The sequence below is a fragment of the Ochotona princeps genome, chromosome 19 (assembly GCF_030435755.1).
Source record: "Ochotona princeps isolate mOchPri1 chromosome 19, mOchPri1.hap1, whole genome shotgun sequence".
Classification (NCBI taxonomy): Eukaryota; Metazoa; Chordata; class Mammalia; order Lagomorpha; family Ochotonidae; genus Ochotona; species Ochotona princeps.
Window position 1 is genome coordinate 4,678,058 of NC_080850.1, and position 15,255 is coordinate 4,693,312.

At 46.5% G+C, this 15,255-nt stretch overlaps 1 protein-coding gene across 1 annotated transcript; it reads right to left on the reverse strand.

The window, feature by feature from the left end:
• Window positions 1–774: 774 nt before the first annotated feature.
• Window positions 775–10,025, reverse strand: C19H5orf47 (chromosome 19 C5orf47 homolog). The gene is made up of 3 exons (XM_004587579.2): window positions 9,608–10,025; window positions 2,593–2,678; window positions 775–1,086 (listed from the first exon to the last, which is right to left on the reverse strand). Exons 1-3 carry the CDS (start codon window positions 10,023–10,025, stop codon window positions 958–960), a joined length of 633 nt encoding a protein of 210 aa, XP_004587636.2. The 3' UTR covers window positions 775–957.
• Window positions 10,026–15,255: the final 5,230 nt, after the last annotated feature.

Consider the following 15,255-nt stretch of genomic DNA (forward strand, 5'->3'; position numbering starts at 1 on the left):
CATATTATCACTTACATAGATTTTTAGCCAGCTTAATTTTTTGAGAACCCAGAACTTCCAGTTAATGTAATACACAAAGCAGACGTCAAATAATTCTACCCTAACCACAATATCTGCTCAATATTGATGCCAATTCAAAATATAGTTTAAAACAGGAGTTGTTTTCCAGGAATAAAATGATGACATCAAGACCATAACTCAAAGACAGATTCTGTTAAATGCATTAAACTGGACTGCAGCATCCTCAGAAAGGAAATGACACAGAATGTACAATTTTATATTGACATTAAAATGATTTTTCATTAATACGGATGTTGTCACTTTTACTAAAAAGTTGGCATTACAATTCACATTTAACAAGCAAGTGAGTTTCTTTGTTAAGTAACAGTCAACACGCACTTCTGCATGCCTACTCCCACCTACACTCATGGTCTACTCTATAGTCTGCCCTGAAGGCATCCCACCCCTCAGCCAAGATGAACAGAATGAAAGGAGGAACATGGTAATCTCATTGATACAGTTCTTACATGCTTCAGTTTTCTGTTTTACAATGGAATCCTAAGCCAAGCTAGGAGAAGCAAGGAGAGGCTGATTTCAGCTCCCAACGTGCAGGCTCTGCCCTACATCAGGCTGGGTTTCTGGGACGGCATTTTCAAAGCAGACAAAGCATTACACGCCCAAAGGGAGCACCTCAATCTCTCTAGGATTTCTTATGAAGCTACTAGGATGTAATCATGATGACGCCAATCAGCCCCTAACATCGTAACTGGATTAGTTTCTATCAACTCAGACAATTAACATAAGAGTTTAGGTAGCATTGACCACATGGGTTAACACATGCACCCGAACAGTTGCATTCAACATCCAAACTGGTATTCAAATCACAGGAGCAAAGCACATTGACTGTGGTCTACCGTGATCCAAAGGTAACTGAACTGCTATGGAAGCCAGCCTCCTTCAGTACAACAAAAACTGTGTTAACTTACTTTCACTGGATGCTTTTTGACATTTCAGCCTGAGCCTGTATCTTTCATTCTCTTCGAGCAATTCAGAAATAACTTTGTATACACTATTCCATACTGACACCTTAAAAAGAGAAGCACAATTAATAAATGTGGAGCAGACGCAGAAATACGTTTTGAAAGAGGCAATTAGGAGAGAATCAACTGCGTTCCATGTCAATGGCGATTCTCACTATAGAGCAATATCAGCACTTACAGATATAAAACTCAAGTAATTGTTTCCCCAGGGACATCTAACCTCTGGTCTTTATTTCCAACTTCTCACAGTTTCTTTTCTATGGGATTTAGAGAAACTGTCTTGGATGAACTTTCCTTACAAGGCATTGTCCATCAATTCCTATTTAAATAATTCCAACACATTCAATTATAAAAGGTAATAAAAATGGCAAATGTATTCCTGTATCTAAGCTGCTGGGCAACGCTTTGATTTTTTTTTTTCATGTATTTTATTCCAGTTAAGAATTAGATATTTCTCCTAGAACATAACATAGCACAAATACTAAAGAGCAATGAACATACAGGAATCGAAGAAATGAGGACTGTAGCGTATAGCTAGATCTACATGTCAACACTAGCCTTGCAACTTACCAACTGACACGGAGCAAGTGCTTTTGATCCTAAGTAGAAAGGGCTTCTACACTGGATTAGAACAATTACTGAAAAATACATATGCGAAGCCACTTCCAGTGGCCCCCAATGTGGCTAACAGTCAAAACTGGCTCTTCACTCGACCCATCCAGAAGCTCTGGAGGAAATATGTTTTAGTTCAATGTGAAAATTAAATATACTCATTCAAAATTTGTCTAGTGCAATGCTTAGTCACTTTGGTTTTCTGTGCTGTTGTTTTTCAGGAATATTTATTTATTTTAGTTGGAAAGGCAGATTTACAGAGAGGAGAGACGGAGAGAGCAATCGTCACTCCCTTTGAATTGTGATTTTACATTATACAGGAATCATAAATCAAATAAAGCCAGAGCTCAGAAAGTGGTTTTTTTTTTAATCACCTAACGATTTATTTAAACCAAGGGGTAAAATTTGTGCTGTCCATCAAAAATTAGTACAGCATGTAACTTACATATTTTAAAACACTCAAGTTACCGTAACATCCGGGTAACAGTGGTAAGCAGGCTAAAGCAATAAAAATTCATCTTTGTCAGCTTTCTGCTAGAAACGTAATATGGATTGTTTGTCTTTGAAAAGAGTAACCTAACAGAAACATAGATATATGACTGTTTTCTATTAAATCCATGATTTTCTTTTTAAGCCACAATGTCACAATTAGTTATAGTCTATGGAGCATATACATATTTTTTTCAAACACTCCCAGTGGGTTATATTTTAATTAAAATATGTTTGATATCTTCAAACACTGAAAAGATTATTCTTTATGGTTAATAAACATGCCCAAACCCAGATGAATTTCTACTAAATTACTTTTTTTTTTTTTTTGCTCACTAGAAATTAAGTTATTCAAATGCTATAGCTGTTCCCATTGCCTTGAATTTCCACACACTTGTATTAGAGACGATGACCAACAGCTCAATCGTTCATTCCTGTGACAACAACATACCTTTTTCTTCTTCTTTGTGATTTTGGCAGCTTCGTTCAATGGTATGGGAAAATCAAATTCTTCACCTGCACCCTTCTGGTTGAAACCTAATGTTTTACAGAGAATGCAATGGTGGAATACCATGATTGGCATGTATTTTAAAGGATTCTTCCAGAGGCCTGAGGATCAAGACCTTAAAAGTGTCTCCTGAATTCTCTTTCAGGATTTTTACACGTGTTGGTAAGACTGGTTTACCAATTAAGAAAATGAAAGAGAAACAACCCTGTAAGTACCCAGGAAATAATCCAGCTAGGTCAGTCCCTGTCTAAGTGTCAGCAACAGAGTAACTGATAAATACCAGAAGCCGCATACTTCCCCGGGATACCACAGGGGTACCAGGACGGCCTCCATTCTTCTCAATTCCACTTCAGATGCATTCCACTCCAGATCCATTACACTTTCTCTTTTAAAGATTAATTTATTTATTGAAAAGTCAGCTATACAGAGAGGAGGAGACAGAAAGGAAGATCTTGCATCTGCTGATTCACTCCCCCAAGCGGCCACAATGGCCAGAACTGAGCCAATCTGAGCCAATCTGAAGCCAGGAGCCTCTTCCAGGTCTCTCACGCAGGTGCAGGGTCCCAAGGCTTTGGGCCGTCCTCTACTGCTTTCCCAGGCCACAAGCAGGGAGCTAGATTGGAAGCGGGGCCATTGGGATTAGAAGTGGTGCCCATATTGGATGGTGGTACACGCAAGGTGATGATTTTAGCTGCTGGGCTGCCATGCTGGGCCCAATATATTACACTTTCAACTGCACGAAATGCTTTGTAATTGTATGTACCCTACAGACTTTCAAGTTCATGAAAAATATGTATTATGGGGAAAATGTGTTTGGCTCAAATGAATTTCTCTGATTTTCATTTTCCAGGATCTTTTCGAAGTGCCCTCCAATGTCATGCTGACCCCTTTCAACCTTTCTATACATACGCTTCTCCGGCTAGAACACTACTTATCTCCATACACACACCTGCCAAACTACAACACTTCTATGTGTTCAAGATTCAGCTTGTTAACTAAAACCTCAGCTTCACATTTCCTAAGGTCTTCCTTCTAACACATGCAGCCCTACACGTGGGAAGAAGCTCATTCCCTTTCCCACGATCTTCCAACATTCTGATTACATTAAGGAGAAAACATTGAGCGTGGTCCTCATGTTATCCGGCCTTCTCTCAGCCTCCCTCATCTCCCTTCCGGGTTGCAGACAGCCTTCCACAGACGGCCTATTTAGCTAGGATGTAATAACACTGTTTTGCCTTGATTCGATTTAATTTATTTCTATTTATGGTAAATGGTCCAGGCTTTCCACTGAGGTAATGAGATTAAGTGTTCTTCAGATGAAGTTTTGTTAAGAGAGAAAATGTACCTGGTTAAATAACTGTATGAAGTAAATGACAGTACAGATGACACAGATATGGCTCAAGAAAACAACTCAAGTTTGGGAGACTCTGATCTCCACGGATCCGGAAGCCTCCCTCCCTCAAAATACACAAAACCCTGTGAATGGCTCCTCTCCTCAGCCCACCTCTTACCTAACCTAGATCCACATTCAGGACAGGAGCCATTAACTCTGCCTATAATTATTTGGCGATCTGAAATATGTCAAAAAGTATGGAGTATATGAAGAAGAGACTGAATTCTGTTTCCCATCCTCACTGATACTACTTCTAGCATTTTGTCCCTGACTTGGTTTCTTTCTCTACTTACTCCTCTTTCCACACACTCTGACCTAGTTTTTTTCCCCCTCATCACCGTCCATCACTGCTCAGTTTGCCCACTTGTAATTCCCTCCTGCCTTAGCCCATATGCAAATGTCATTGTTTGATTCTACCAGTAGGAAGCCTTCCCAGAATCTCTCAACTCCAACTTATTCATCACTTCCCCAAACCATCCATTTGGACATCCACAACAGGACTCATCATCTTATGCATTAAATGAGTGATAGCTCTTCCAAGTTCCATGGGGACAGGAAGCCATATACTTGCTCCTGGATGTTTAAACTCCAGGACATCTTACAGACAGCTGATGAGTTTATCTTCCAGAAAGGAACATATCTCTAACAACTTCACTCCACCATTCATCAGTGACTATCAAAATCACAGTCTAAAAGGCATTCCACAATCTAGTCCAAAACTTGCCTCTCATTCATTCAACAGTCTGGCTTGTCTTCTCCGTGCTAGACATTGACCTAATCACCCTCCTTTCTAAACTGACTTACTCAATATGCTGAACGCCTCCGGGCCCTTGGCAAGCACTACTTCATTTAATCTTCACAGACGCCCTTTAAGATAGGAACTATTATCCCCACTCCCTAGATAGATTGAGACTCGGAGCAGACAAAGCGCATGGTCAGGCACTGCTAATAAACCAGACCCTGATTCTGTTTCCTGACTTCAAAGCCATCGCTCATAAGGATCCCCATCATTCCATCCGGGCTTTCTCTTGTGACCCATGCCTCCTGCCTCTAAGCTTCTTCCTTGGGACTATCAAAGCCCTGCCTCAAGTCTTTCTCGAGACTCTCACATACTAGGTTACACCCCTGTTATTCACACATAAACCCCTTGAGAACAGAATATTTGTCCAACACATCTGGGTCACTAGCACCTGCCACAGTCGTCTCAATGCGGCACATGTTAAATCAATATTGTAGAAGGGATAATTCCCCTCTCTTCCCCCGCACCGAGCTGGGCATACTTATTTAATGAATGTCTACTTAAGACTGATATGACAAACACTCAAGAATGAGTAAAATCTAAGGACTAAGGCAGTGAATGGCTGGATTGAACTGCCTTTCCCAGAACGCCCTTCGCTGAGTGCACAAGCACACAGGGTGGTCCCTGAGGTTAATGTCATCACCAGGGACGCAGAGACCACCGATCGGAGCTCGACTCTTCCTTCCCGGGTGTCTTCCGGGTGCCTGTGTGATCCTGTTCCTCGGCCTCCACTGTCAGGATGTTAGCTCATCTTTCCACCGGACCACTGCACTGCCTTGTGAACAACTGCTGGCCTCTAATCTAGCTACATCAGCTCAAACTCGGCCTAAGTCTGCAATCACTGGCCAAGAACTGACACTTAAGACAGGGGAGGTATTTCCGTGTGCAGTCTAAAGGACCAGACGCCACAAGTGGCAAGCATGGAACTTCATCGCAAAACTCCGTTTACAGAGGAAAATTGCAATTAAAGGGACAGTCCAATGGCATGGTGTCCAGAGCAGAAACAGGAAAAGGAAGTCAAAAAGAAAACAACAATAATCTATAGATACATTAAACACTTTCTAGTCACAATGTAGTGAACGAACCTAGAGCTTATCAGCAGAAACAAAAAAAAAAGCAGAAAAACCTTGGACATGTAAAAAAATTTTTTAATTGGCTAAGCAACTCCAGTATGAGAAGGGGTAAGCCATACTATAATTATACAGAATGCTAAAACAGATGTGATAATAGAAACACTGCCTATCAGAATCAATGAAATGTAAAGTAGTAGTTAAAAGTGATTTTGTGACACTAAACACTTATCATCAAAGTAATAAATAAAATACTCTATTTGAAAGATCTGTATAAAAAGACCAAAGTAAACCAAAAGAAAGCACAAATAATTAGAAAGGCAGAGGGGCAGATGTTTGACCTAGAAGTTAAAAGAGAGTGTTAAGACACTCACATCCCACATTAGAGTGCCTGACGGCCACGCCCTGATCTAGCTCCTGACTTGGGTTTCCTAACACAGGCTCTGGAAGGCAGTGGTGTTGGCTCACGGAGGGTTCCTGCCCCACAAGGGAGATCTGGTTCAAACTTTCAGTTTCTGGCTTCAGCCTCAAACCAGCCACAGTTACTGCCAGCATTTCAGAAGTAAACCAGCAGAAGCTGGCACTCTCTCTCTCTCTCTCTCTCTTTCTCTCCCTCCCTCCCTCTCTCTGCTTCTCAAATAAATGACAAAACAGACAGATTAAGGAGAGAGTGATCAGAGAAGCAAAACCTAATTAATAAAGAAAACTCGGAGCAGGCACTTGAAACAGCAGTGAAGCTGCCCTCAGGAGTGCCTGCACCCGCAGCAGTGCCTTGCGTGGAGTCTGCTCCACCCTCCATTCCAGCTGCTAATGTCCCTGGAAGGTCACAGGTGATGGAGAACCTAGGCCTTGCCTCCCATCCCAGAGACAAGGATAAAACTCCTGGCTCCTGACTTCATCCTGGCTTAGCCTTCTCTCTCTATTTCAAATAAACAAATTTTTTAAAACAATCAAAATCTTGATTTTCCTTTAACAAAACAAACAACACTGGCTGACTTTATCAAGAAAAAGTGAGACAGAACAGAGAAATTTAAAAAATGATAAGGAAGGAAACAGCCATTAAAGCACAGGACAATTGTTTAAAATCCCAAGCCATTACTTTTCAGACCTCTAGCAAATGCATTAAGCATACATGAAATGAGTAAGATAAAATAGATAATTGCCCAAGGGAAATACAGATTACCAAACTGACCCATTAGAATGAGTTTGAGCAGACCAGTTTCAGCAGAAGACAGAAGAAAGTTTTCTAAGTATCCCACAAAAAAAGTACTGCACTCAAATGGTTTCATAGAGAAGTTTACCAGATTCCCAATGTTCCATAAATTATACACCAGAATATAGAAAAGGAAGGAAAAATCATTACTCTGAGGAAGAATAACCCTGATACCTAAACCAGCAAAAAAAAGAAAACTACCGGTCATGATCCCTATGAAAAATTCTAAGAAAATCCTTAGCGAAGCCCAACAACATATTAAAAAATAGTACATGAGCAATGCAAGATTGGCCTGATATCATGACATACATTCCTATATTACACATAGATAAATCTACAGACACAAAACTGGATCAAGAAGAAACAAAATCATCCACATTTATAAATGCTATCAACCTAGGAAATTATGGGGATTGGGATAAATAAATAAAATAAATAAAAATTTTAGTAATAAAGTAGCTCATGGAATCCATAGGATCTAAAAGTGACATACCAATCAACCAAGCAATTGAGTGACAACAATCACAAAAGTGCTCATAAGGAATAATCTCATTTAAATGAAATCTTCACAAAAAGGACAAATCTATGGAGACATAAAGGAGATACGTGTTTGCTCAGGGCAGGAGTTTGGAGTTAGTGGAGATAAGAGTCGACGGTGAGCATCAGCTAAGGGATCTGGATTTCTAGAACGGATTGTGGTCATGGGGACACAACTATGTGATTAAAAAAAAAAAAAAAACTACTAAATTTTGTACTCTGTGTAGGTGAGCTGTATAAACCCGATTTTAAAATCCACAGTGGTACAGGTAGAGGAAGGGGGTCACCAAAAGAGAATTACAAGCCATTGAGGCAGAGACTGTTCCCTCACTAAACTGTAGTGGTAGTGTCTAGAATGCATAAATCCATCAAGCCTTCTCAAAACATATTTTAAAAGATTTATTTATTGCGGCCAAAACTGCAGCATAGCACACTAAGCACCCGCCCAGGACACCAGGATCCCATATGAGTGCCAGTTTGAGTCCCAACTGCTCCACTTCCAATCCAGCTTCTTGCTTGGGGCCAGGAAAAGAAGAACGGTCCATATCCTTGGGACCCTGCACCCACATGTGGTGGACATGAAGAAGCTCCTGGTTTAGCTCCTTGCTTGTGGCTTGGGAAAGCAGTTGAGGACAGCCCAAAGCCTTAGGACCTTGCACCCTCACAGGAGATGTGGAAGAGCTCCTGGCTCCTGGCTTCGGACTGGCTCAGCTCGAGCCATTGCGGTCACTTGGGGAGTGAACCATCGGATGGAAGATCTTCCTCCCTGTCTGTCCTCCTCCCTGTATATCCATCTTTCCAATAAAAATAAATAAATCTTCAAAAAAAAAAAAAAAAAAGAAGCTCCTGGTTTCAGATTGGCTCAGCTCTAGATGATGTAACCATTTGGAGAGTGAAACAGAGGATGGGAGACCTTGCTCTTTCTCTATAACTCTCTTAAATAATAATAATAATAAAAGTCATTTATTTTATATATGAAAGAGTAGCACAGAGCTTTCAAATTTTCTGGTTTACTCATCAAATGGCCCCAGCAGCTGGTAGCCCAGACTGAAGCCAAGAGGCAGGAACGCTAGGAGGGATGGGGAGTCTCTCACAGCTGCGTCTCAGGCGTATCAGCAGGGAGCCGAGTGGGAAATGCAGAAGCTGAGACGCCACGCTTGGAGACGGCGGCTTAACCAGCTACATAATCTAAATCGATCTCTGAGCTGACTTCATTACATTCTATTTTTGACCAATAGGTTTTCCCGCCATAATTAGAGGGCATTAAAGGCCAGGAACTCTTATTAACATCAAAAATAGGCTGAATTCCTACGAATACATGAAGAATGTATAAGGAGGGGAAAAATTCTTCAAATTGGGCTTTCCCCCCAACAACTCCCCAGGGGCCTCGGGCTCGCCTCAAGCGACCTTCAGCTCCACCTCGGCCGCCATTTTGTAATGCATGGCTCAGGTGAATTAAAGGCTTTTCCAGTCACACACACACACACACACACACACACACACACACACACACATCCCCGTCCCAGACCACTGCCTCCTCAAAGACCAACTCGAAGCCAGTGCGGCTGCCCAGATGGACCCCATGGCCTGAGAACCCGCAACATGGGGAGAGGCTGACAGGATGTGCCCGGGGCAAGATGGCCGCGAGCCGCCAGGAAGCCACTGCCCTCACGGCCCTGCCCAGCCCTACCCATCTGCCCCAGCCCTGCTCTGCCAGGCCCTGTCCACCTTCCCTGCCCTGCCCTGCCCAGTCCACCCTCCCGGCCCACCCCCCCCCGTCCTGCCCTGCCCTGTCCACCCTTCCGGCGCTGCCCTGCCCGGCCCTGCTCACCCTCCCGGTCCTGCCCGGCGCTGCTCACCCTCCCGGTCCTGCCCTGCCCTGTCCACCCTCCCGGCCCTGCCCTGCTCTGCCCGGCCAGGCCCGGGCCTGCCCGCCGCCTCTCCACCTGCTGAGCCTCCTGCCCGCGCCGTCCGCCTGCCAGGGCTCCGCACACGCAACGCCTGCCACCGGGCTGTGGTGCAGGCCTTGGCCGCCTGCCCCGGGGCCGCTTCTGGTCTTAGCTGCTCCTCCTCGCGGGACTGGGCCGCCAGCTCCGGGGGACGACGTCTTTGAGCCCTGCGGCCGCCCAGCTGCAAGACACCTCCACACTGGTAGGAGCCGAAGCGGGAGACATAGACGAAGCGCGCCCGCTCCTGGAGCTGCTCCTGGAGCTGCTCCTGGACCTGCTCCTGGTCTTTGGCCTCCATGGCAGGGAGTGAGCCCAGGTCACCGTGGCCGTGAGACACCAGGAGCCGCGTGGGGGGCTGGGAGGGCTGGACCACTGCCTGGCTGGGGCGCGGGTGTGCTGAGTCAGACGGCTCCATGACGGTGACGGGGGAGCCTGGCTAGGGGACGGTGGGGGCTGCTGAGTGCTGGGGACACAGCAGTGGTGGCGACCTGGATGAAGCCCAGAGCAGGTCCCTGCTGTGCAGGAGCGTCCATCTTGTCAGCTCCCTCCATTGCCTTCTGGTCTGGGCTGTTCTCCGGGCCAGAAAGGAACCAGCTTGTATTGGATCCCTTGTCTCTCTTGTCATGGTAACAGAAAACCCTGAAGTAAACAAGGAAAAAGAATTCATGCCACACCAAAAGGACTGGAGATCTAAAGACATGCACGCATCTGAAGCTGTGTTTTTAAAAGTATTTTTCACTTATGTCTGCTGGAAACATAAGTACTGATTGTAGTTGGTTAACCAATTTTCTGTGATTTGGAAGCGTTCTTGCTATTCTACATTGAATATTGAAAACTAAAATATGGTGGGCAACTACAAATAAAGCAAAACACATACACCTTGTTTTTTTTAAAAAAAAAAAAGGACTGGAGAGCACTCGAAACAGGCCAGTGGGTGTAAGGCCGGGGTGGGTGAGGGACAGCGTCAGCCGAGCAGTGACGCTTAGATTCACCGAAGTCAGAAGGAACCTGTAGCACTCCGTGTAAGGTGCATTCCTTTGTCCCACAGACCCCACCTCTATAGCCCTCTGATAAAAATGACACCTCACGTCCCCTGGGCGTGGCTTCCCTGGCCTGCTGTCTGTACCCGACCACGCAGGAGCCCTCCCGATAAAACTTGTTTTGAAGATGAACTTTATTCTGCGTGGATTTCATGAACTCGGGCGTTACGTCGGGCATAGAGAGAAGGGAGGGAAGACTGTGCAATGACCCTGGCGGGAGTGTCCTGAGCTAGGAGCAGGCCACTGTGTAGTCAGGCAGGCAAGAAGGGGTGGGCAAAGCAGTAGGAAATAAGGGAGGCCCCAGGACCCCTCCACTCTGTGGGGCCAGCAGGAGTAGGGAGGACTTCTTTGGAAATTGGGAGTTGGGAGACTAAACAAGTTGGGAAATAGGGGGAGCAGGAATTTGGTTTTATCCCTTAAGCCCCAGAAGACTGCCTAAAGTCCTGCTTAACTTCTCTTCCTCTGAGCTGTTACTCACCCTTTAGCCTCTGCCTGTTTGCAAGTTTGGTGTGGGAAATGTTAACCTGCATCTCATGGAAACTTCTGTGCTTCTCCCTGCAGTTTGGCCTCCTGGAGTAGCTCTCCAGTCCTTTTGGTGTGGCATGATTTCTTCTTTTTCCTTGTTTACTTCAGGGTTTTCTGTTATCATGACAAGAGAGACAAGGGATCCAATACAAGCTGGTTCCTTTCTGGCCCGGAGAACAGCCCAGACCAGAAGGCAATGGAGGGAGCTGACAAGATGGACGCTCCTGCACAGCAGGGACCTGCGCTGGGCTACATCCAGGTCTGTCGGGTCAACCCTGGGTGCTGCGCCACCATGACTGGCTTTGGAGGATGCCCAGCAGGAGGGCCAGGAGCAGAGTGGGCAGAGACCCACACAGCAGTCCCCTCCTCTCACAGCAGAACACTGAGTGAAATCCCTCCACCCCGCCAGGAGCAGCCACCCAGCAGCCATGCTCAGAGCTCTGGAAACCATCGCTCCTATTTAGCCCTACACCTGTTTGCCCAGGAAAGCAAGGATCTTGACCTTTGTGCTCCCACAGCAAAACCAAACCTACCTGTTTCTAACATGATACTGACTTGCTCCCATCAGCCCCTCACCTGCTGGCTTTGATTCTAATCTTCTGACAAAAGGGAGAGAGGGTGTGCTGGTTCAACCCGCTGCTCCACCGTAGCCAACATTTAGTTCCACCTGCAGTCACCATTCTTGTCTTGGGGTCCTTGTCTTCCCCTCGGTGGCTGCCCAGTGCTCCTCTTGGCTGGCCGTGGAGGGCTCTCCTGGATCTGCTGTAGACCCCCTTCTCCACGCTGATGGGCTCCAGTGTGACCGCGCTGCTCTGGTTTCCCAAAGGCGTGCTCCGAGTTCCTCCTTGCCAGCGCCCCTGGCCTTCACTGACATAGCCCTCAGCCTCCAGAGCTCTGCTTACAGACACCCGTCCTCTCGGCCTCCTGCCCCAGATGAGCTTAGCTCCTGTGGCCCTGGAGACCACCCTAGAGGAAGCTTACTAGAAGCAGTAATCACCCATTCACAGGGCTACCTCCCCATGCAGACCATAGAGCTAGAGGCTGTGTCCTCTTGTCAGTTTGTGCATTGCCTGGTTCATGCCTGTCTCTCTCACCAGGTAACGAGCTGGCTAAGCTCAGGAGTGTCCCTGTCACACAGCAGATCTGAAGGCCCCACTGGCCAGGCTTTCCCCTGCACCACCAACCAATGTACTGGACATGCCATGAGCCACATCTGGGCTAAGCATCCACATGGAATGTGTCTTTGATGGTACTACCGATGTGGGGATGGGGATTCCCAAATGATGTTCTGGGGCTCAAGTGCCCTGACTGGGCTAGGAGAGACTCCAGCTAGCTTACTGCAGGTTCTTGTCTTCCCGTGTATAATGAAACACCTGGGTGAGGCAGACAGTGGTGAATTTAGAAGAGCAGACTTTGTTGAAGGGCAGGATAGTACACACTGCAGACAACCTCAAGAGAAAGAACAGCCCCACCCAGGCTGGGGCTGTGCATCTTATATGACAGGGGTGCTGATCAGGGTCGGGCCTGATTGAGGAGCCCGAGGAGATGGGATTTGGGGGCAGGGCTGCAGCACTCAACGTGATCTGCAGAGAGGTGACATGGCCCTTGCAGCATGACAGCAAGTGAGGCTTTGCTGCATGCTGAAGGGCAGCTGGGCTGAGGCTCCGACCCTGCGTCACTGGCACGGAAGCTGATGGGATTTGGGAGGGACCATGATGCCAGAGTGGACCTCCTTTAGTGCCTTAACCATTCCAGACTCCCTGCCTCACCAACCGCTCTGTGATCCTGCAGAGGCAGGGACCCTACTGGGGACCGTTTTCCAGGTAAACAGGAGGAAGCCAGGGAGAAGTTGTGCCACTCAGCCATAGTCAGTGTGGCTTCAGTATTTTCACCTTTATCCCTCCTCGAGCCTGTCCACATCACACCTGTCCCTCTGTCCTCATGGACCCTCAGCTGAGCCCCTGCCAGAGGGAAACATTTGAACAGAAGAGCAAAAACCTAGAGGAACAGCTGGCTCTGAAAACAAGTTCTGTAGCCGCTCGGCTAACTTCATCCACCAGGGGGCACTCAGAGCTGCCAGATAAAATAATCTCTCCTTTCTTTTTTTTTTTTTCCTCCTGTAAGATAGAATTTCATTTTTTTATCATTACGAAGAAGTAGTCCAAATTCAACACCTGGTTCCTGGCTTGGGCTTTTGGAAAATGGCACTTGGGGAAAAGTGCATTTCCACCCCACATGTCCTGTGCCAGGACGAGCAGAGTGTGCTTGGGTAGGGCATAGCGCAGAATGCAGGTTGCATGGTGGAAGGTGTAATTGCAGCCCACAAAAGAGTTGATTTTTTCCTCCCTCCCTCCCAGCTCATCAGACAACTGTAGAAGCTTAGAGGAAAACCAAAGAATACATCTTCTTAGCCAGGAATCCATTTGGCCAACAGCAGGGACAGGGATACAGAGTCCGCACGCCCCAGGAGACATCCGCCGATGTCCGTCAGAACAAAGGGGCTTTCCTATCTCACCTGAGCCTGAGGTGCTATTCCTTTGCCCTTCGCTGGCTTTTCTACAAGCTTCTGGAAGCTTCCATCATGCTCCGGAGAGGAGATGAGAGGGGGACTGGCATCAAGAGGTGGGGTCCTTGCGCCTAAACCACTGTAACATTCAGGAAGCAAACCCACAATTTCCTTGGGAAGGAAGGAAGCCCAGGCCCATTCCATGGGAGGGCCAGAGGCAAAAAGAACAGTGTATACACACACACACACACACACACACACACACACACACACACGGAATTTGAAAGGCAGAGTGACAGAAGGAAAGAAAGAGATTTTCCGTCTAATGGCACATTTCCCAAATGGCCATAGCAGCCAGGGCTGGGTCCAGGTTTCAAGCCAGGAGCCAGAAACTTCATCTGGGTCTCCCATGTGGGTGATAAAACCAAAACTCTATGCTATGAAAAAAGCACCCAGACACTCATCTGAGTCCCTCAGTCCAAAGTGTCTTTGTCTATCCCGCATCAAATGAAACGTAGTGGCCCCACAAGGTGCTGATCACTGCTCTCAAGAAGTCATTTGCTTCCCCAGTAAAGCCTCACTGGCCAGTATCATCTGGACAGGACTATTTAGGGGAATTTCAGGTCTGGGCAGACAGTAACTACCAGTTACATGTAACCTCTCAGGGCGACTGAAGCCCACCTGACCATCACAAACCCCCCCCTAAACAGTATGGCAGCACCAGCTGCTTGAGGGAAGGGCATGAATGCCTCTGACCACTGGGAACTTGAGTAGGAATCAATCCCATACCCCTCAAGATTGTAGAAGCTTAACCCTTCACAGCTTGGACAGCCCACGAGACAAGCAATAGCTGCCCAGTCCCTTGCTCAGCCAATTGCAATAAGCACTTGCTTTTCCCCCACCAAGCTGGCAGTGATTGGCTTTCTGCACATGGGGGAGTGGATATAGGTTCAAGGTGTGTTATTCCTCAACCGTTCAAGGCCCCCTACTGCTCTCCCAGGCACATGAACAAGGAACAGGATAAACAGAGCATCTGGGCTTGGCACGATAGGTCAGTTGGCTCATGCTCTGCCTGCAAGCATAAGCATCCTATATGGACACCAATTTATTTCCCAGACGCTCCGCTTCTGATCCTGCTCCCTGCTTGTAGCCTGGGAAAGCATTGGGGGGTGGTCCAAAGCCATGGGACTCTTGCACTCACTTGGAAGACCCAGAAGAAGCTCCTGGCTCCTGGCTTCAGGTTGGTTCAGCTTTGGTCATTACAGCTATTTGGGAAGTGAACCAGTGGATGGAGGATCTTTTTCTCTGACTCTCCTTCTCTCTGTAAATCTACCTTTCCAATAAAAATAAATAAATCTTGAGGAAGAATAGGAAGGGAAAGAGGAAGGAGGAGGAGAAAAACTGAAACTTGGACCTGGTGCCAATATTGCATGCCAGCATTGCAGACAGTGGGTTAACTCGCCACACCACAATTCTAGGCTGGGTGTGATAGGGGTGCCCAAGATAAAGGTGTCTGAGGACTGATTTCTACTCTCTATGCAGTCAGCAGGTTTTCCTGGCCGTGTTTTAACCTT

Excerpts from the sequence above, each read along its gene's own strand:
- C19H5orf47 (XM_004587579.2), bottom strand. The coding sequence starts at position 10,025 with ATGGAGCCGTCTGACTCAGCACACCCGCGCCCCAGCCAGGCAGTGGTC. Across the intron at positions 2,679-9,607 it reads GCGGGCAGGAGGCTCAGCAG|GTTTCAACCAGAAGGGTGCA; the intron begins GTGGAGAGGCGG and ends GTAAAACATTAG. Across the intron at positions 1,087-2,592 it reads TCACAAAGAAGAAGAAAAAG|GTGTCAGTATGGAATAGTGT; the intron begins GTATGTTGTTGT and ends TCTCTTTTTAAG.